Source organism: Corvus moneduloides, chromosome 2, assembly GCF_009650955.1.
Source record: "Corvus moneduloides isolate bCorMon1 chromosome 2, bCorMon1.pri, whole genome shotgun sequence".
NCBI classification, from domain to species: Eukaryota; Metazoa; Chordata; class Aves; order Passeriformes; family Corvidae; genus Corvus; species Corvus moneduloides.
Window position 1 is genome coordinate 688924 of NC_045477.1, and position 22145 is coordinate 711068.

At 57.6% G+C, this 22145-nt stretch overlaps 3 protein-coding genes across 4 annotated transcripts in view; all 3 read right to left on the reverse strand.

Annotated features, from left to right (window-relative positions):
- PGM2L1 (phosphoglucomutase 2 like 1) overlaps nt 1-14660 on the reverse strand; it is a 37804-nt gene extending 23144 nt beyond the window's left edge. The window contains exon 1 of one of the 2 annotated variants that reach the window (XM_032094684.1): nt 14277-14660. In XM_032094684.1, the coding sequence (XP_031950575.1) occupies nt 14277-14630 (354 nt within the window). In that variant the 5' untranslated portion in view covers nt 14631-14660. Of the gene's footprint in view, nt 1-3371; nt 3695-14276 lie in introns of those variants that run through there. The other variant, XM_032094685.1, reaches the window with a different exon arrangement.
- KCNE3 (potassium voltage-gated channel subfamily E regulatory subunit 3) lies at nt 12405-14359 on the reverse strand. Its single transcript, XM_032094726.1, has 2 exons — nt 14277-14359; nt 12405-13239 (listed from the first exon to the last, which is right to left on the reverse strand). Exon 2 carries the CDS (start codon nt 13225-13227, stop codon nt 12916-12918), a length of 312 nt encoding a protein of 103 aa, XP_031950617.1. The 5' UTR covers nt 13228-13239; nt 14277-14359; the 3' UTR covers nt 12405-12915.
- A 577-nt stretch (nt 14661-15237) lies between the features above and the next one.
- On the reverse strand, nt 15238-17525 carry LIPT2 (lipoyl(octanoyl) transferase 2). Its single transcript, XM_032094712.1, has 2 exons — nt 17006-17525; nt 15238-16048 (listed from the first exon to the last, which is right to left on the reverse strand). The coding sequence occupies exons 1-2, from the start codon at nt 17508-17510 to the stop codon at nt 15816-15818; spliced, it is 738 nt and encodes a 245-aa protein (XP_031950603.1). The 5' UTR covers nt 17511-17525; the 3' UTR covers nt 15238-15815.
- Between the last annotated feature and the right edge of the window lie 4620 nt (nt 17526-22145).

Genomic DNA, 22145 nt, shown 5'->3' on the forward strand with positions numbered 1-22145 from the left:
CATGTGAGTGCCCCCAGGCACCTTAACCTGCCACTTCAAGATGTAAATTTGTGAGGCACCCCTAATTTCCCAGTAGCTTTGAGGCTTGCCATGGAAACATGGGAAGTGGAGAGCAACCAGAGCCCAGGCAATGCCTTCCCACCCCATCTCAAGCAGACTATTGTCCCCTGTACACCCAGACAGGGCTCTCACTCTTGGAGAGCAGGGCTTGGCACTATTGGCAAGCTGGGAGGAGAGAGGATCCGGTCAGAACCTTCCCCCCATCAGTACTTCGCATTCCCTGTCAAAGAAATGGAAATCAGAAGGATTTGGGACACAGACAGACAGGCTGCTGCGTGGGTGACAGACTGAACATTGTTCTGTGCTCACATAAACACCAGGAAAAAAAGGTTCTGTAATATTTTTTCCTCTAAAATTATTACTCTACGTATATATTTCTATATAACAACCATTTATAAGAAGCCACTGCCAGAATCAGAACTCTGGGGTCACAACCTGCAGGAGACTCTGCAACACCTTTCAGAAAGGCTTGAAGTTTTATTAAACAAAAAATATATATATTCTCCGCCAAATTTTCAGTGTTCCATGTACTGCACAGTTGCCTGCTGAGGCACAACCACACTTGTTTGTGGCTCATCAGGATTCAACCTCTGGATCAAGTGGAGAATTAAAGACAAGGGCATTAACTGAGTATTTCTTATGGTTCTTTCACACCCAACCATGTTAATCGCGTGTACTTACCACCAGAGTTAAGTTTCAAAGCTAATACCCTGTCAAAATCACTGGCAATTTACTACTCTCACAGCCATCTTTTTTTGTTTTCCCCATACTCTTTGCATGTGTAGCTGGAAGAAGGAGGAAAAGTCTCAAGTGCCTTGATTTACACAACATTATTCTTAAAAATTCACTTAAAAGTATCAATAAGCAAAAACATTGCAAGTCAAATGACTGGAGCAAACTACTGGTCTCAAACTATCAAGTCCTCTTCCTCTTGAAAAGGATCTCAAAAGCCCCAAAATTTAGAAGAACACCGAGGGACACTCCAAAAGCACCGCAAAACCACCTTATCACCATGGAAGAACTCTCCACACTACAGCCGAGACAAGGATACCGAGTCCATGAATTAGTAAAATCAAGTGAGAACGCAGTGAATGGGGCCTGCACAAACAGCTCCTGGATAATTAATTCCAGCTCTCCCCCCCGCCGCCACGTGAAGTGGAACCAGTGCCTTTAAGAGCCAAAGCTTCCCCCAGGTACCCCCAGCCAGGAGCAGTGCGTGTACAAAGGCTGCTCTGAGCCACTTGCCACACCAGCCAGACTCCTTCAGGAGACCCGAGACAGATGTGGAAGTACAATAGGAAAACTGGGAAGGGGATGAAAGGGAATTAAAGGGCGACAGTGGAGAACAATGACTAATTGGTCACACACTTTACCAGCGAGGATCGAACAAAGGGCGCTGCCTTGTGCCTCCGAGCCTGACTCAAACACCAAAGCAGCAGCTAAGGGGACAGAACGGGAAGAGAGGGAATGCCAGGAGCATTAATGAGGATGCTGGTGAGAAGGGGAGGAAAGCAGGATGCTCACCCCACAGCCAGGTTTCCTCCACCCACACAGGGTTTTAGGCGAGGTGAGCACGAACACCCAAACCACAAAGGACAGAAAGCACAACTCTGGTAATTAATTACAGCAGGCAAATTTCAATTAAGCTAGAGGACAAAAGCCTCCCACAGCTGGGAATGGAGTGCATAGATTTTTCCTTGATCAGAGGCAACAAAAATCCCTGCAGCTCAGGAAGCTGGGGGTGGGAAGGGGGGTCCAGTTTGATAAGCAGCAAAGGCCCCATTTCCTCGGTTTGTGGTGAAATACGAGGGCATTGGCCCAACAATCCCTGCCCATGCATGCCGTATTTCCTAGTTTCCCCTTGCCTTCACCTCGTTTGTTAACACCTCTCCTGAACGACCCCCGGCCCCAGCAAGCAGCCCCCACTCCACCTCCTCCTCCAGGTGATTTTGAGTTGTCAAATGTCCCAGGAGCTCTCTTGGAAACCTCCCCAGGTAGTTCCGAATTCTCCAAGTTCAGGCAGCTTTATAGGAAAGGTCATGTTTGTCACCTAGGGAAGCAAGGGCAAACAGGTACACTCACAGTGACCCTGCACTTGGTATTTTATTGATTAATTACAGCCTGAGAAGCAGCTCTAGAAATGGGGATATTGCACTGTTGCCAGTTTTAATCTGAATATTCTTCCCCCGGTGGAAGTTCTCTGACCTTACAGATTTTTCAGAAAGACAAAACACCCTGTTAAAAAACAACGTCTTGTTAGTGTATTGAAAGGCTCTTGTTATCAAAAAAAAAGTATTTACTGGAGTTCAGCCTGGGTTCTCAAACGTGTTATCAGGAATGCTATTTCCTTTTTCCACTCCTTCCCTCCCCCGTGCCACTATTCCCGGATATTTTCACAGCAGCAGCTCTGAGTGCAGAATGTGCAGATGGCACCTGTTAATTTCTGCAAAGCTGCGAGGAGAGACCATATTTCCAAGTAGGAGAAAGCTCCTCTAAGAGCCATCAGGTGGCATTTGCCTGCAGCCCTCCTGCTTTGATCCTGACAGGATGAAACCAAAGAGGAAACAGTACCAACACACTGGCAGTCCTAATTAATAAAAATAATGGCCAAATAAGTTCAGGAGATAAAAACCTAAAAAAAATAAAGGAAAAAGCATTCAGAACCCTAAACCACCGGTGTACTGGTAGTTTACCCTCCCCCATCATCAAGATTTTTTTTTAAAGCACAGGCCATGATGGCTGGACAAACCAGCTGCCAAAAAAAACCCAAAAACCCCAAAGTAACCCTTTCAGAGACAGGATAAGCAAAACACTCTCCAGTACCACACTGTTACCACAACTTTGGGTGGCTTAACCCGAATTAATCAAGCCCGCAGTGCTCCTGACACCATGTTGGAGCCAAAAAGAAAAGGGGAATGCTGGAACCCGGCTTTTCTTTTCCGGGGAGGGGTTAAATTCAGGCATCTCAGGAAAACAGCCTCATGCCGCATTTTAATGAGCCACTGCTCCATCCCTCCCGCCACCTGCCTGCCCCAGCCGAGGAGGGAGCCGGCGGGGCAGGCGCGGTGCTCCATGCGCCGGGATGGCATCATCCATGCCCAGCCCCGCGCAGGTGAGCGCCGGGCGGCCGCACCTTGCCCGCACAGCTGGCGGCTTCTCGGGAGCACCCTCGGGAGCACCTGCCGGCCCAGGGGCTGCGTTCCGAGCGGCGGCGAGGGCGATGGGGCGATGGCCCCGAGGTGTCGCAGGCGCTGTCGCACCGCGCCGGGAGGGCAGGGGCTGTGCCGGGGGAACTGCCGACGCTCGCCCACCTTGTCCCAGCTCAGCCACTGCCACACCGCCTTGTCCAGCTGCGCGTCGCCGGTGCTGCGGGCCACCAGCACGTTGGAGTTCACGTCCCCGGGGGCTCCGCAGTCGCCCATGGTCGCGGGGAGGAGGAAGGGGATGAAGACGGAGAAGGTGCCGCTTCTTCACTTCGCCACGCCCGCCGCGGCACCGCGCATCGCTCGGAGGAGGATGGTGGGGGGAGAGGAAGCGGAAGAGGGTGAAAGGTGCCTGGGAACCCCCCCAGGGCCGGCTTTTATCCCCGCCCGGCGCGCCCAACAGCGATTAACGGGGAGCGGCCGCCCCCGCCGCCTCCTCCTCCTCCTCGGGCCCGCCCCGAGCCACCGCCCCGCCCGCGCCCCTCCCGGAGGCATGACGGGAAATGTAGTCCCCGAGGCGCAGAAGGGAGGAGGTGGCAGGTGGGGAGAAACTACAACTCCCAGCAGCCGTCGCGGCGCGCTGTCGCCTTAGGGAGCGGGACAGGGCTCAGGGCCCGCGGGTTCGCGTCCCGCCCCGTCCCCGAGGGGAAAAACAATGTCCCCTGTGTCCCCTACTGCCCCACCAGCGGGCACGGCGTGACGGAGCCGAGGGAACGCTAAAACCCTCCCCGGCTGTGCCCCTCGGGCTGCCCACAGCAGCATCTGTTCCCTCCGAGAGAGTAAGGGGTTAGGTGCTGCTCTGGGGGATGAGCTCCTTGCTTAGAAGCACTTCCAGATGGCAATTCCATGGCCATTAGGAGGAGAATCATAACCCTCCCCTGACTGCATCAGCTCTAATTGGATTGCCCGGCCCTGAGCAGCAGGCTCGGAGTGACCACGTCCTGCTGAGCATCCTCATCCAACAGAACAGCCTCACCCCACAGAACAGCCTCACCCCACAGAGCATCCCAATCCCATACAGCATCCCAATCCCACAGCACATCCTTGCAGAGGTTGCCATAGTGACGGCAGGCACTGCAGAGGGATAGAATAATAGAATCACAGATGGTTTTGGTTGAAAACGACCTTAAAACTCATCCAGTCCCATCCTCTGCCATGGGCAGGGACACCTTCCACTATCCCAGGTGGCTCCAAGCCCCTTCCAACCTGGCCTGGGACACTTCCAGGGATCCAGGGGCAGCCACAGCTCCTCTGGGCAACTTGTTCCCTGTTCCTCACAGGGAACAATTCCTTCCCAATATCCCATTTATTCCCTCTAGCAGTGGGAAGCCATTCCCTGTGTCCTGTCCCTCCAGCCCTTGTCCCCAGTCCCTCTCCAGCTCTCCTGGAGCCCCTTTAGGCCCTGCAAGGGGCTCTGAGCTCTCCCTGGAGCCTTCTCCTCTCCAGGTGAACACCCCCAGCTCTCCCAGCCTGGCTCCAGAGCAGAGGGGCTCCAGCCCTGGAGCAGCTCTGTGGCTCCAGCAGCTCCGTGTCCCTTCCTGGCACCCCAGGGCTGGGGCAGCTCTGCAGGAGGGGATAGGAGGCTTTGGGAGGATGGGCAGAGGCTACCCAGGAGGAGTTCAGGGGCACCCAACAGGACAGCAAAGTGTTGGAAACTACGTAGAGAAGGGAGTGATCCATCCTAAGAAAGTTTGGCTTACACGCAAAAAAACCCTCTGGTCCAGATGTGGGGCTGGATGTGGGGAGATAAACCTTTTGACTGGTCTGTTACAGTAAATTAGTGACTGAAGTCAACAGAAGATGAAGATAAGGAGAAAGTAGGTCACCAGAAGCAAGGATGCTCCTAAGTCCTCTTTTGTCCCCGTTCCTGGTACAGAGAAGGAGATGAGCCTGGACACTGATAAAGTGAGGAAATGGGATGTAATCCTTCCTTGTTGTACATCTGGCAGCATCTGCAGCAGCGCTGATGCCATCCTGAGCCCAGAAGTCTGATGAGAACCCCGCCCCTGACACATTTCTCCAGAGCTCAGTGCTTTGCATGCTTTTGCTGCTCTTATCTCCTCCTTTGTGTTTTGTCTTCAAGGAGAGAAGGCCAGAGCCCAGGATAACGGGAGGTCCAGCCCAAAAACTTTGTGTTTCCCCCAAACCCAGGTGAAAGATGGGAGAACTATCCCTCTCTCCAATGTCAGCACTCCTCCACGATTATTCCCCTGGAGAACAAAATAGTCTCATGGAGGATAAAAGTTATTTCCTTACCAGGAATTAACTGCAGCACAGAGGGGTTTGATACTTCCCACGATGTCAGCAGTGAACCCCACACTGGGAGGTGATGATTAGTTCCCAAATGTTTCCCTGTGAAAAGGGTTTGGATCTCTAGCTTCGAGGCACCCCGTGGCAGATGCCAGGCAGCCTGAGCAGCTCCAGAGCAGGGCAATCACGGAAAAAGATTATGGCGATACAGCTTAAAATGCACTGATGAAGATTCGCTGCGTCGGCCTGGAGAAAACACTGACCTCGTGGGAGATGACAACTAAGTCCAGTGTATTTGAGGGTTAATCAGCCTCCAGACGAATGTTTAAAGCTGATTATCTTGCTCCAGGAAAGCTAAACCGAGTCCCATCTGCTGGCATGATCGGAGTGTGTGGAGGCCCAGCACAGCATGGCCCTCCCAGGCACTCGGGGGGATTGTAGGGCCTCCCCACGCTCTCTGCCTCCCAGCACAAACATCTCTTTTCACCCGCTGCTAGCAACAAAATATCCAGTCCTCATGGTCGTGGAAAAAAAGGCCAGAACACAGGCAACTAATCCATGAGTGAAGGAAAGCCAAGGTTTCTACGTTGTCATCCTCACGCATCGTTTCGCCTGATTGAGGCACGGCACGCGCAGAGCGAAGCAAGCGACAGCAAACAGCCCAGGGAGCAAAAGCCAGGGACAGGCCACGCTGCCAGCGATGGATACCAGCCAGGCTGCGAGGAGAAGGGCTGCCAGGCTGCTGGCAGCCGCCAGCTCGTGTGCTGGGAGCCGCCAGGGCCAGCGGGGCCGTGGCAGGGCTCAGCCGGAGGAATGGCTTCCCCCGAGCCAAAGGGAGCGTGAGCACCTGCGCGGGACTGTGGCGCTGGGCAGGCATCGCTCCTCACAGGCCAGGGACGGGCCCTGCTCTGCCTGCCAGGAGGAAACGCAGAGGGCACGATGGCTGGATCACCAACTCCAGTGCCACCCCTGCCACGGGCAGGCACACCTCCCACTAGCCCGGCACACCTCTCACTAGCCCAGGATGCTCAGGGCCCCATGCAGCCTGGCCTTGGGCACTGCCCGGGATCCACGGGCAGCTTCAACACGCATATCAAACAAGGAGGCTGTGGAAAAGAAATAGATAGGGACCGATTCTTGCTAGGTGTTTGAGAGCTGTGTGAGAGCTGTTTGAGCTGTGTGAGAGCTGTGTGAGAGCTGTTTCAGAGCTGTTTCAGAGCTGTCTCTCCCCGCAGCCGCTCGGCCGGGCTGTGCCGAGGAGCTGAGGCCGCCCCGGGCCCGAGGGCCCTTCCCGCGCAGGGAGCACAGAGCAGCCAATGGGAGCGGGGCTGAGCAGGGGCTGGGAAACCCCGTGCCGCCCTCAGCGCCCCTCGCCCGGGGCTGCGGCATGGCGGGAGAGGGCTCCAACAGCTTCTCTGGGCAAAGAACTTCCTCCTAACCTCTAATCTAAACCAATTCTCTGTCAGTTTGGGACAGATTTGTCCTGGCACTCCAGGCCCCTGTAAAAAGTCTCTCTGTCTTTCCCTTCAGGTACTGGAAGGCCACAGTGAGGTCACCCCAGAGCTTCTCCTCCGGGCTGAACAATCCCAATTCCCTCAGCCTTTCCTCACAGCAGAGGGGCTCCAGCCCCCTGATCATCCCAGTGCCTCCTCTGGACTCTCTCCAGCAGCTCCACGTCCTTGTGCTGCTGGCCCCAGGGCTGGGGCAGCTCTGCAGGCGGGGTCTCACCTGAGCGGGGCAGAATCCCCCCCTTCCCTGCTGCCCACGCTGTGGGATCAGCCTACAAGAAGGGCTAAGGCACACATCAGAATTAGAAATATCTGTTCCATCCCCTTAGCATCCTCAGGGATCTGGTTCCACAGCCCAAATCCTCACGCACAACAAACGGGACCAGTCCCGTGCTCTCACAGCTGCCGGGAGCCTGGGGTGGAACCCACTTGGAGCAGCGTTTCCATGGCATTTTGCACAGTTTATTCCATATCGTGTACAAACAGCCCGCAGCTCCCATGATAGTCCAGGCTGCTTTTCTGCTCCCTGTTCCTGCAGAGAGCTGGGGCTGTGTGGGGTGAACCCAGTGTGCCCCTGCCGCTGGTGGCTGAGCCTCTCAGCGCTGTGCACGCCCTGGCTCTGGGGCACAGCTTTTGGTTTATTATTTATGTCTCCTGAACACCTTGTTTGTTCTCCCGGCTCTCTTGGGTTACCTGATAATGACACGGCAACTCCCAGCTGTCCCTTCTCTCCCAGAGCCGGGGATCGTCGGGAAGGCAGTGGAGAGCTCCAGGCAGGCAGCGAGGACATCCCTGCGAGCTGTCACCGCAGGGCAGGGGTGAGTGCCTTTTTGGGCTGGAATGCCAGGGTTTAAGCAGATCTGGGGGCACTGCAGGAGAAGGGCTTTGTCCTGAAGGAGCTCAGGCACTCTGCAGGCAGAGCACAGACACAGAGCACAGGCTGGCAGGTGGTAAGGATGCAACAGGGACCACTGGCATTAGGAAGTGGCTTTTGAAGTTCTGCAACTGTCCTTGGCTTGATGCTTCATGATGTCAGCTTTGGGAAGGCCTGATCCCACACCCTCTGGCACTAGCAACACACTCCTGAGCTTCCTCAGGAGCATAACACTCCAAACATCCTTTTAAAGCAGTTTGTAACGAGCAGCTCAGAGCCACTGGAAAAATCTCTGCGCTGGTCCCAAAGGGAGGGCAGGAGCAGCTCCCCTCACCATTCCCAGTCTCAGCTCTCTGGGTCACTGGCCCCACCGTAGCTGAGAAATGCAGGTGGCAGGAGTTGTCCTAAGGGGCAGCTTGGAGACAAAAATGCACCAGAAGTCCAATTCTGCCCATGAGCACACACCCGAGGCAGCTGCCCCAAGCCAGCCAGCACAGGGGAGTTGGGTTTATCACCCCTTCCCACCCTAACCCCTCTGGAGTAGGCGTTGATGCAGCTTCCCACATCCTCCCTTCCTCTGGGGCACGAGCTTCTTCCAGGGCTGCTGGCGGGAATTCCATTTCTCCTGCTTGCCCTCGGGACACCAGGGAAGCTGCCTTTGGTCACCAGCCCCCTCATTTTCCCCCCTCAGTGTCTGCCCTTTACCAAGCAGAACCCAGACTCAGACCTGGTTATTTTTAATCCTCCCCTCTCAGCATAAGCAGCCCCTGCATGTGCCCTGCAGACACATCCATCGGCAGAAAGGGGATGGGATGGGATGGGATGGGCCCATGTCCTCTGGGGAGAGGACAAGGAATGAGTGCAGATCAGGCTTTTCACCCCAATTAATCCCAAAGTATGGTGCGAGTTGTGTGGAAAATGGAAAAAAAATTGTACTGGAAAGGTCTTCTGAATGCTGCATTTCTTCCATTAAAAAAACCCAACAAAACCCTTGAAAAATGACTTCTGTGGGTAAGGCAATAGCAGGGGCTGTGTCCAGCACTACTCAGCAAAGTGGGAAAAGCTGCAGCAGCAAATATTCCTGCCTCAGGGAAGAGGGATGTGTCAGAGATGGGGTTTGTGCTGAGTATCCTCTGGAACAGAGCTGCCAGGACCTGATGCTTCCTCTGCCACTGCAGGGATGCATCCATCTTCCCACAAGGGCTGGAGGGCTGACAGACAGGAAATCGAGAGGGGCAGAATAAATATTTTTCATACCTGAACATAATTAATTTGGTTTCCCACATCTTTATCTAAAGCAGTTGGTAGAAGCCTGGGGTGAGAGAGGGGACTTGGATGATAGAAAACAGAGGAAAAGGGCCACAGAGGACTTCAAGCAACTGACCCTAAGCGGGAATTCCTGCAGAGCTTCCAAACGGGTCAGGTTCCTTGGCTGGAGGCACTTTTGTCTCTCTTGTCCCCGCTGCAATGTGGAAGGTGTTTGTCTGGCATCCACCTGCTGCAGTGCAGGGATGCTGGTGCAGCACTCCTCTGGCCTGACGTGGACTGCGAGTCCTTTCCCTTGGCCTCCATTTTTTTCCTTAATGTTTTCTGGAGGGTGAGAAGGTCTGCCCTGAGCCTCCTTTTCTCCAGGCTGAGCCCCTTTCCCAGCTCCCTCAGCCGCTCCTGGGGCTCCAGACCCTTCCCCAGCTCCTTTCCCTTCCCTGGACATGCTCCAGCCCCTCAGTGTCCTTCTTGTCGTGCGGGGCCCGGAACTGGCCCCAGGATTCCCAACATTAACTTTCCCCATGGTGACCCCTCTGTCCCTCAGGCTGCAAAGGAGCATTGGTGATGTGAGCCTGGCTCAGCACTCCTGAGGGGAGAGCAGCTCTTCCCTGGCCAACACCCGCTCCCCCCAGAACCCAGCCTTCCCGTGGAGCGCTGACAGCTCTCCTGGAGAAGCAGCTCCCCTCGAACACAGCTTCCCATGGCTCAGCCAGGCTGCACCGCCCATTCCAAACCAGGATGACCCGAGGCAGCCCGTGCTGGCAGCTCAGCACTTACTGATACTGTTGCTCTCTCACCCTGAGCCGCTATCATTTCACCTTACACATTCCTTATCGAAATGCCTGGCATCAAAGCAGTCCCAGGAACAGGCTCCTGTAATTCCTGCTGCTCCAACAATCTGACCATTGATCCGCTAAGCCAAGGTCAGCCCAAACTTCCCACACATTCCAACATCCTTTTCCAAGTACCAGACACCGTCTCACCCGTGATCCATTGCTGTGTGCCAGGGAAAAAATCTTAAATAAATTGGCCTCCCAGGAGCCTTGTTTTTTTTTCCTAGTTGCATTGCTTAAAACCCAAATGTAGTCAGCTACAATTGGCTCAGTTGGATTTAGGGATTCAGCCAAGACCGGCACACTCCAAACTCTTCTCTCTGTCTGCTGAGAGCATCTCCTTGCTGTTAACAAAAGCTTTGTGAGTGTGACCCAGGAATCGTCTGCTCCTGGGGCTGCAGTCCAGGGAGTGAGGCCAGAGCCCCATCGGCTCTGGGAAGAGCACCTAAATAGTTGCAAAATCCTTCCCCTGCCTCCTTAAGCAAACCCATTTCAGGAGGGTCCCAAATCCGTCCTTCCCTCACATATCCCTGTTTCCGTACCCTCGGAGCAGCCCAGCTCAATCCACTGCTGAGGACGTTCGTCAAGCTGTCCCAGACCATGGATCCCATGAGGACACCAGCCAGGCTGGAGCCGTGGGAGCCTTGGGGACAAGGACAGCCAGACAGAAACCAGAGGTGCCGCGGATACAAGTCCCTGCTCTTGCCCCAGGGTTGCCGCCGGGGTGTCCCGGGCATGTGACACCGGGACCCTGAGGCAGCTGCCACAAGGTGGCACTGGCATCTTGTCACCCAGCCTGGTGGCATCCGGCCGGCGACTCCAGGGTGAGGGCACCCGGGGCGTCCCCCCAGCCCTGCCCTGCCCTGCCACAGCCTCTGGTCCGAATTGACCGGCAGGGACGGACAGTGGAGCTGCCAATGGATCGCAGATCGGGTGGGCAACCATTGCTGCAGGAGCTGTGCCTTGCAGGAGGGATTTTCCCCCCCAGATTCTTACACATTAGGGAAGAGCAGCATTTTTTTCCCCAAGTTTTTATGACATGTTATCCTTTAACGGGGTTTTCCCCCCTTGGGTCACAGCATCAGAAGAGATTCTGGGGTCACCAGATCCATCCCTCTCTCCCAAAAGTGGGAAAAGCAAGAATTCCACATCACTGGGGGGGATTTGGGGTACCACACTCACCATCCAGCCCCCATCCCATCGCAGGGTCCCACATCCCAGCCCTGGCTGCTCCATGGCCCATCCCACTGGAGGGGCTGCTGTTAGAGGAGGACAAGCCCCGGGGAGGTGGAGGAAAAAGGATCAGCCCGGTGTGTGTCTCTGCCCCCACCTGGCCCGATTCCCCTGATTTATTTGCAGATAAAGGGTTTATTTTCCTTTCCCAGCACTGCAGCTGCAAGATAAACAGAGCGAAGCCTCTCGAGCTACTTCCCGCTCAGGCCAGGTGCCGGAGGACACCTGCACCCCAGAAAGCCCTGCCTGGCTCAGCAATCCCAGTGGGATCAGCCCCAAAACAGGCTCCCTGCTCCAGGTTTTGTGCCCAAGCCAAGGGCATGGCAAATCAGGAACTGGTCGCTGAGCTGCTGCCATCCCGGTGCCGCCGGTGCCAAGGTTTCCAGCCCTACCCCAAACACGCTCACATCCACTATTATATTTTGGATTAGGGTTTGGCGTCACTGCTTGGGCTCAGGATTGCAACTGTGTTTAACCTTGGAATGCAGGCGGAAAGGCCCCTATGGGCCACCTAATCTAGCTGCAATTAAAGACATTCATTATGCCATTATGAACAGGCTAAGACGTCCGAGACACTGGGTCACTGGCGCTGCCCCTCAGCCCGTTTTGAAGGACAGGGACGTTTACTGTCCTGGACACCGGCCACTCCACAGGCCAGGTCCAAACCCGGCCAGCTTAATAGCAGAGTCAAAGCCAAGGAGCCCAGCAGGACCCAAGAACATCCCCTTCCCGTCCATCGCTGCGCCCTCACCCCATGGAAAACACATTTGGGACCTGCAGTACAAAAGGCCAAAGCTACAGCTGACAGCAGGAAGGAAGCAGGAAAGACTCCGGCATCACCATCCGGAGCCTGGAGAGACTTTGGGAGATGCATGGAGCCACACACCTCCGGCCGGGCTCCGGCCACACTCACAGCATGCCCACAGCTCCAGCAGCACTGCCTGGACAGCAGCAGGGACAAAGCATCCAACCGGGAGTGCGGGGCTCGCTCCAGCCTGGGGGATTTGTCCCATCGTAGGGGCCGTGATGCCACCGAGGGGCTGCCCTTGAATCCACCTGGGCAGCGCACAGGGAGCAGGTTCAGCCCTTTCAGCATGCCCTGGGCTCTGGCACAGAGCGGTGCCCCACGGATTGCCCCAAACGCCAACTGTGCTCGGAGAAGAAGCAAACACAAGTCCCCTGGAACCCGCCACCTCCTTTAATTCCCTGCCAGAAAAGCAGGGCCCAGCCCAGCTCAAACATTACAGGGTTTCAGCACCAGAAAAACCCGCTAACCCCTGTCACACCTGCTGGGAGCCCAGGGAGGTCAACGCTGGCTGATCTGAGTAGGGAAATGGGGAAATATTCTCCTTGAAGACTCCTGCCAGCCCATGCAGGCCACAGTGGGAAAGGAGCTGCCCCTGCCATCCCCATGTCCACGGTGGAGCCGAGGTGGGTCTGCAGGACCAGGACCTGCTTGCAGGTCACATTCTGCCAGCTCCTGCCAGCCAGGACATCCTGGCGTTGCTCACACCAGGGCTGAGCTCCTCCATGGTGAGGGTTCCCAGCAGCTTTGGGGGGTTCTCAGCAGCTTTAGGGAGTTCCCAGCAGCTTTGGGGCCAGCAGCACAGTCACATCCCACAGGTGAGCGGGGTGTGCACTGCAAGGTGACCCCAAGTGGCTCCCCGGGGACAAGGCGTGGGCCAGGCTCAGATCATGGAGACCCTGTTCTTGATGTAGACGTGGTAGGGGTCGCTGCGCTTGTCCACCTTGCGGGAGCGGGTGTACCCCAGGATGAGGCTGCCCACGGTGGCGGCGAAGAGCGTCATGACGAACAGGATGTACATGTAGGCGTTGTCGTTGCGGCCGGCGTGGCCGGCGTGGCCGGCGCGTGCGGCCCCCGCCGTGCTGGCTGGGGGCTCGCCAGCACAGGGGATGGCCCCGTGCAGCGTCTGGTTTAAGGCATTCAGCACTGCCTGCAGGCTTTGGTGCCAAGTCTCCGTCCGGTTGTTCTCATCCATGTCCTCCTCAGGCTGCAGGGAAGGACAGGGAGACTCGCAAGAGGCTGCCCTCACAGTGGAGGTGTTCCCGGGACCCAACAATTACCCCAAAATGGTCCTCGATGCACCTCCTCTGCCACAAAGCAGGGTGGCCAAGCCCTTTGCATTCCCAACAGCCCTCTCCCTAAATTTCAGTCCTTCCACTGAGGGGATAAAGCTCCCAGGGCTCCAGGGCAGCTGCCTGCCCCTCTCTCCTCCCCAGGGCTGGGGACAATGCAGGGACACAGCTGTCCCGAGGGACCAGGATGGCTGGGTTCAAAGTTTGCTTTTGCCAGGGTTGTGTGGGGATGGTGGGCACATATCCTGCACCCCTGCAAGGTGCAGAGCTGGCACAGCCCCCCACAAATCACTGTGAACCCATCTTGAGAGGTTGCTGCCCTAAAACCCCTGGGCATTTCCCTTCCCACTGGGTGCCAGAGCCCCTCTGACCTGCCATCCCCCACTGGACATGGTGCCCTTCTGCCAGCCCTGCCGGGCTCCCCTGTGCCCCTTCGCACCTTGCTGGGGCCCCGGAGCAGGCACGGCCAGGAAGGGACACGGGGACACAGTCCCCCACGTGTGCCATCCTTTGGGGCACGCCGGCCCCACAAACCGCCGTAGTCCCCCCAGGTGTCCACCCTGTCCCCCACCAGCTCCCGAGCACCCCTTGCCTGCTGCCCCAGCAGCTGTACCTGCGCAGAGGCAGCTCATCCCCCTCCCAAATGGGTCACCCTAAACTCGGGGTGCACCTCCCAGGATGTGACCCCAGCTGCGAGGAGGAGGAGGAGGACGAGGAGGACGAGGAGGAAGGGGCTGAGCAGCCACGAGCCCACGGCAAATGAGGTCGGATCTGGCTGCCTTCCTGACTTAGGAGAAGTAGGCTGAATTTGGGAGGTTTGGGGCAAGACCTGCGCTTATCCCAGCAGGGGACCCACAGATGGGGTACGACTTGGTGGGGGCCCACCTTAGGAGGGGTGTAGGGACGGGGAGAGGAGTGGGGCTCAGGGCGTCGGAAGGGGGCTCGCACTCACCTCGTGTGCCCTTCCTGCCTGCGCTGCTGCCAGGCTGAGCCGGGACTGAGCATCGCTGCCGGCGGGGAGGGATGCCGGCCGGGCTGGGAGTGCCGCCAGCCTCCTCCCCTTCCCGGGGCAGAGCCACCTGCCGCAGCCACCCAGCCCCGCCGCGGGCCACCACCAGCCTGTCCCCAGCCCCACGGGCCCTGCCACGGCCCCTCGCCCCAGCCGGATTCCGGGGGCTTTATGGGGCCGGGAGAGCGGGGCTCTGCGCTTCCCCCGGCACACGCTGCCGGTCACGCTTTCCTGTCCCTCCTCGTCCGTCCCCGCTGTCCCCGAGCCCTCACGCTGGCACTGAGCCTGCCTGGGCATGTTCCTCCCTGCTCACCATTCCCTCCTGGAGCTCAGCCTGCTCCATGAAATGGGATTTCCCCCCGCTTCCAGCCCCATTGGGCACCCACGGGTGGCTCAGTGCCGTGCAGCAGCAGAGAAACCCAAAGCTTGTGGGGCAGGGAGAGGGCCCAGAACAGCAGTGAAAGGCTGTGGGTGGGGGTCAGCTCTTGCTCTGAGCAGGACGTGGGGACTTTTTACCCCCGAATAAACCTGTCCATTAAATCAGCTTATGATGCTGCAGCTGGGACAGCGACCTCTGAAGTTCTGACAGCAACACCTCCTCCAGCACCACAGACCCAGTGAGAGCAGGTCTGCATCACCCAGCCCGGATGCTGCGTGGTCCCAGAGGATCCATGACAGCCGTGGCTTCTCTCCTTGTGAACCCTGACCCCCTTCTCTCATCCTCCTGCTTTTCCACTGCACCCACAGCACTCCAGTGTTTTAACCAACGTTTACAGCCATCTTCCACCCTCCCTGACACCAGGGAGAGGATCTTTGCCACGTGAGGATTCCCCTGGGCTCAGGGTGAGGAAAAGGTTGTCATTGATAAAGTCTGGGGTAAATAAATGAGAAAAGGATCAGCAGCCAAAGTTCCCAGCAACTATCTTTATATATAAAATCTGCCTCTTTTTACCAGTCAGCAAGGGAAGAGGGCTCAACCCACCAGTCCCTCTTCCTCTTGTCCAAAGTGTTCATGAGCATTCACACAAATCTTTAATTTTTGTGGGGCAAAAAGCAGAAAAAACCCCAAAAAAGCACCTGCTTGGGTACTTCCCCAGCAAGTGACGTGGGGATGTGGTACCCGTGCCAACCATTAAAAGCTGAGCAAGCTGTTCCCAGCCTGCAGCCCTTCCAGCGTATCGACCGGGTTAAGCGTGTGAAAGTATGTCCTGGTTTTATAGAGCAATCACTGTGTGCCTGAACTCCCGCTTTTATCCGTGCAGGTCTCAGCCGAGGGATGGAGACTCACGGGGCTGGAGAGAACAGCCCCAGTGGAGGTTTGGATGTTCAAGCAGCAGCCTGAACCTCTGTGCCACTGTCCACTCACAGTCTACAGGCAAAGGCACAAGAGCTCTTGTCTCAGCAGAGCCCCCCTGGGCTCCCCGACTCCATTGGCTGCGCCGTGGCTTTGCCAGAACACCCGGCCAAGGCACTGCAACAATCCTAATCCCCGGGGCTTTCTGAAGAGACCAAAGTGCAGTCAAACACCTCCTGGAAGGAGTCAAGGAAGGGCTCGAGGACATGGCTGACGGCGACATGCTGCCCCAGCTCGTGGCTCAGCGAGGTGACCCCCTTCCCCTCCAGGCCGCAGGGGACGATGTGGTCGAACCAGGTGAGGTCGGTGCAGCAGTTCAGTGCCAGCCCATGCGAGGTGATGTAGTTCCCACAGTGCACACCTGCAGGGGCCAAGAGCACCCACCCGTCAGCACCATCACCAGGGGTGCCCTGGTGGGAGAGACTTAGTGACCACACTGCCCAGATCACTATAAACATCCTCCCCGCACCATCTTGTGCTCCTCAATTCTGCCAGGGAAAACCCACAGACAGGCTCCCCCAATTTGGGGCAGATGGGGCACAACATGTCCAGATCCCTCCTCCCCAGCCCTGCATCCCCCAGCACCTCCCGCTGCTGCAGTGTCCAATGGGCTTGGACATGAGGATAGCTGCAGGACCCCAAGTCCAGGCTGCAGGGTCCCAGGAAGAGGTACAGGATGTGGAGGGGGAACAAGGGAAGGGGGCAAGGCTGGGGACTGGGCTGCAAGCAGGCACCCAGCCCTGGGTGCAAGAGACTAACAGGTGCAGTGGTGCACAGTGCTGGGCCCTGGGTGGGCTGCAAAATTATGCTGCCCCCTCCTCCTGGATACAAACGCCACCCCTGCATGCTCCCCTGTGCACACCCACCCTCCCCGGTACCCACAGCTCCACGGCACGTCCCCACAGTTCCCTGCCAGCGTGCCCTGCCATGGTGCACATGGAATCACAGGATGGGACTGGGAGGTGTTCCACGGGCAGAGACACCTCCCACTGTCCCAGGTTGCTCCAAGCGCCGTCCAACCTGGCCTCGAGCACTTCCAGGGATGGGGCACCCACAGCTGCTCTGGGCACCCTGTGCTAGGGCCTCAGCACCCTCACAGGGAACAATTTCTTCTCAGTATCTCATCTACCCCTGCTCTCCGGCAGTGGGAAGCCATTCCCCCTTGTCCCCGGTCCCTCTCCAGCCCTCCTCGAGCCCCTTTAGGTCCTGGAAGGGGCTCTCAGGTCTCCCTGGAGCCTTCTTTTCTCCGGGCGAACACCCCCAGCTCTCCCAGCCCGGCTGCAGACACACACCCGCTCCCGGAGCCGTCCCCGCTCACCGATGGCACAGAGTTTGCTGTCGCCCATCCACACCCCGGTGAAGGGCGGCGGGAGGGCGCGGGCCGTGCCCAGCCCGAGGCGGCGGCAGAGCCGCAGCACCAGCGCCTCCAGCCCGGCCACGTAGGCGCGGAGCGGGAGGCGGCGCCGGCGCAGGTCGAGCACGGGGAAGGCGAGGAGCTGCCCGGGGCCGTGGAACGTGATGTGGCCGCCGCGCCGCGCCGCCACCAGCGCCGCGCCCCGCGCCCGCAGCGCCGCGGCCACCGCCGCGCCCGGCGCGCCCCGCAGCCCCCAGGTGTACACGGGCTGCGCCGGCTCGCTCAGCACCACGCTCTCCGCGGGGAGCCCCGGCAGCCCCCCGGGGCCGCCCCGGGCCGCGCCCGGCCCCGCCAGCGCCGCCGGGCCCCGCGCCGCCCGCGCCGCCGCCACGCAGCGCTCCTGCACCCGCAGCGCCTCCGCGTACGGCACCGCGCCCAGCCGCAGCACCCGCACCGCCCCCCGCGACATGGCCACCGCCGCCGGCGCCGCCGGGGCCGCCGGGAGCCGCCGGGAGCCGCCGGGCGGGGGGAGCACACCGCAGCGACCCGGGCACCGCCGGCGCGGCGGGGACGGGACGGGGATGGGGATGGGGGAGGGGATGGGGGACGGGGCACAGGCTGGGAGACGGGGACAGGCAGCGGGGATGGGGACACGGAAAAGTAGTGGGGACGGGGACAGGGGGCGGGGATGGGGAGAGGAGGCGGGGATAGAAACGAGAGGCGGGGATGGAAACAGAAGGCGGGGATAGGGACTGGCAGAGGGATGGGTCAGGCCGCAGGGACGAGAACAGCGGCGCGGGGAGGGGGACGGAAGCGTGGCGGCAGGGAGAAGGAGTGGGGATGGAGACGGGCAGGGATGGGATGGCAGAACAGGGCAGAGGGGACAGAAATGGATGGGGGACGTGGGTAGGGCACGGGGACAGGATGGAGGACGGGGGTGCAGGGGCAGAGGATGGGCGACAGGGGGCGGACATGGGGGACATGGAGGACAGGGGAGCGGGAGCAGCAGGAGAGAGGATGGTGATTAGGGCTTGGAGAGTGGGGAGCAGGACCTGGGGACACGGGACATGGCCCAAGGGAGGGTACCAGGGATGGGGCCTGTGGTGGGGGTTTGGAGACGGGATAGGAGATTGGGGACAGGGAGCTTGCGCCCGGGGACAGGGGTTAGAGATAGGGGACAGGGGATAAGGCACAGGGAGGAGGTCGAGGGCCTGCGGGTAGCTGATAGGGCCAGGGCTGCAGGAGGGGCACAGGGAGGAGAGACAGGGCACCTGTCCCCATAGGGTGTGGGATGTGGCGCACTAGGGTTTGGGGACAGGGTGAGGGGGGGACAGGCAGGGGGTGAGGGCAGGGAACGGGCACATGACATCCCAGTGCAGCTGGGCAATCACAGGCGTGCTCAAAGCAGGCTAAAATTAGGATTCTGGGGTAAAATTAGGACAGTTCTGGATGCTCCAACCCTGGAAATGAGTTCCAGGCCAGGTTGGATAAGGCCTTGAGCAACCTGGTCTACTGGAAGGTGTCCCTGCCCATGGCAGGGGATGGAACTGGATGAGCTTTAAGTTCCCTTCCAGCCTCTTAACTTTGTAATTCTGGGCTGGCACCTCAAGGTCGTGGACTGTAAATAAAGTTCTTGTATTGCTGAGGCACTGGTGAGAGCTGCAGTTCATCACCCTGGCACTGGGAAAGAGAAAATGTTCCCGCCTCAGCTTTTTATTCCAAATGTAGAAAATAGACAAATCTGGCCGAACTGCTAATGAGTCAACCATTAAAAGCTGAGCAAACTGTTCCCAGCCTGCAGCCCTTCCAGCGTATCGACCGGGTTAAGCGTGTGAAAGTATGTCCTGGTTTTATAGAGCAATCACTGTGTGCCTGAACTCCCACTTCTATCAGAAACACACCTCGCTGGTAATTTGCCCTTTGCTGCCGCAGGTAATTCGGCTGTCAGCTGACAAGGTCAACTTCTGCGTTACTGGCAAGGAAGGGAAGGTGCTTCCCTTTGTTACGCCATTTTCTCAATGAAAAGGAGGAAAAAAGGGAGGGAAAAAGCACCATAAAGCTCACCAGGAATCAAGCAGCACCCAGCCTGAGGATCCCACCTGGGGTGGGATCATTGCCTCGACCAGCTCCAGGAGAGCTGCTCCAGGTCTCTGCCTTGGCAGGACAGACTCATATTTTGCACGAACAGCGTGTGTGCAGCGAGTTATTTCCTCTTTTTTATGATTAGGCCCCCACTTCTTGCCTGGAGATCAAAGCCAAGGGCTCTTCCTCTCTGGCAGGCAGCGGGCGCCGCCTGCGTAGGACGAGGCGAGCTGTGTGTCACCGGGCTGGGACCCTCGTAAACAGCACGGCAGAGCAGCGCGGTGGCGTCACTGCCCTATTTACTGTCCACATCCTGCTTTTGAACCAGGGCGGAAATTTGTATGGAAGGGGGCCACGGATGGCTCACATGTTATCCTTCTGTCAGGGCTGGGGAGTTTCTAAAGTGGAGTGGGGTTTTTTTGTCTCTGTGATACAGTCGTTTGCTGTCCTGTTGTACCTTCTCCTCTGGGTGCCTTAAACATTAGCAGAGCCTCTGCAGTCCTCACCGGTTCGTTGGATTGCAGGGCCCGATTTTTTCTGGCAGGAGAGCCTCCCTCAGGGGACTTTAGGGCTAATGCAAGTCAGGGCTTAATAGCAGGAATAGGAGGGGAGGACAGAGGTGGTGGCTGTGAAACAGGTGCCTGGCAAGATGGACTGTCACAGCTCACAGAGAGCTACAGGCAGAGGCAAAGGACAACATCTTGGCTCCAGTGAAGGCTGGGACAAAATTCCTGTTGAGTTTGGCAAGGCTGGGATGTCACAGAGAGGTGACAGAGCTGTGCTGGCGTCAGGGGCAGAGCTGAGAGTGGAGTGCCCAGCTCGGGCTGCCTCTGGCACCCCCAAGTACAGCACCCCCCTCCCCACACTGCCACAAGCCTTTCAGCAAAATCCCTTTTCTTTCGAAGGGAATTGTACCCGAGGGCCATTTGCATGTACCGATGGCATGAATTATTTGGAACAAGCGGGAGCTCAGGGTGTGGCCAGGAGCCACACAGGCTCAGGAGAAGCAGCCTGTCCCGAAGGAGCACCCCTGGCCATGTTTCTGGAATCATGGCTGCCTGCTTCTCTTCTCCCACAGGCCTGGGAGGAGTGCAGAGATCATCTCCTCTGTGCCCCTTGCAGAGTATGATCCTGGCTGGTCATCCCTGCTGATATCCAGCTGGGTCTTCAAGGCCTCGAGTGATGGAGAGGCCTCCTGGCTCGGTGCAAAAGGAGGTGGTGCTGGGAAGCCTTAAGCTCTGGTTTTATTTTAACTCGATCTGATGACACCAGGTTCCCACGTGATAGCTTGGAAGCATCAACAGCCTCCCTACAGAGAACACCAGCATCACTCAAGGCCTGCAAGCATCAGCCACCAGCCCTGCAGTTACCAGGAAGGACAAACATTTTATTCCAGAGTGCACCTTTCCCCAGGAGCGTGGGGAGGGAATGGCTCGGGCTGAGATGCCCAGCTCATTTGGGCAGGATCTCGGTGGATGTGTCCCACAGGCAGAACTGCTCTGCCCCCACCCCAGTCTGTCCATTGACTCCAAGAAGCACATTCCCAAGGCTGTGCCAAAGGGGAAGAAAAACAAGGAAATGCACGTGTCAGGCCGTGCCATGGGCTGTGCCCCACGGGTGCATTAAGGAAGTACTTAAGGAAGCTCCTTGCTGGCCCAGGCAGATGGGTCAGAGCAAGTGATTCTGTGCTGATTGCACTTCTCTGGGCAGTCATTTTTTGGCCCATCTTGGAGCCAGCGTGGCAGGCTCCATGCTCCTCCGAGCTTCCCGTGCCACCAGGAGCTGACACTTCCACTCGCAAGCTCAGATGGGTTGTTTGTCCCTCAGCAACACTGCTGAAGATGCCTTCATCTCCAGTTTGTCCCCAGCTGCTGGCCAGACCCCCTGCCAGGGGTCACCCTGCCCTCTGGACAGCCAGCACGACTTCACAGACCAGCCAAAATCACCCCTGCTGAGTTAAACACTCGTCACAGCACTGCTTTTAAGAAAGATCCCCTAGGAGAGCTCAGTTAGGGGAGGGATGGCAGTTCTTCAGGAGCACCGGAGAAATGTCCAAGTAAGCTGCCCCAGCCCTGGGGCCAGCAGCAGAAGAACCTGGAGCTGCTGGAGAGTCCAGAGGAGGCCCCGGAGCTGCTCCAGGGCTGGAGCCCCTCTGCTCTGGAGCCAGGCTGGGAGAGCTGGGGGTGCTCACCTGGAGAGGAGAAGGCTCCAGGGAGAGCTCAGAGCCCCTTGCAGGGCCTAAAGGGGCTCCAAGTGACCCAAATGCCTTGGTACAAATGACATGTAGAGCCCAGCTTCAACCTGTGCCGGGATTACAAATCTGCAGAGCACTTGCACACAGCCTCTGATGAGGCGAGGGCAGAGGTTGCTCAGAGGGTGGTTCCGCAGCTCCGACAGCGAGGAGCCAGCCCTGCTTGTCGGTGTGTCCTTCAGAAACCTGGCTCTTTTGAAGTAACTGTGCTTTGTTGACTCTGCTTTTCACACCTCAGAGGAGCTGGCGCTGAAACTTCAGAGCTGGCACAACAGAGGAAGAAAGAGAACAAAGCAAGTCCACTTTAAAGGACCTTAAAATATTTTACCAAGGAGATCAGGAGCAACCTGGTCTAGTGGAAGGTGTCCCTGCCCATGGCAGGGGAGTGGAACAAGATGGTCTTTAGGCCCCTTCCAACCCAAACCCATCTGTGATTCTAATAGCTTCTCCTTATGTCCAGTCTGAACCTCTCTTGTTTCAACTTCAGCCCACATAGCTCCCTCAGAGTATAAAGCACGTGTGAGTGAGACCAGATCCAGATCCCAAAGCATCTTAATACAGAGGAAAGAAATCCCCAGCTAGAGAATTCTTACCTCTCACACCCATTCGTACCCTTAAGCCAACCTGCAGTACCAACACACACTGTGCCCTGAGGGTGAAAAGTGTAATTTTACAGTTATCAGGCACATTAGCCCAGGCCAGGAAATCATCCAGAAATCTCAAAGCAGAAAACTTAAGGAAGAAAAAACAAAAGATGAAAAGAGACCTAAA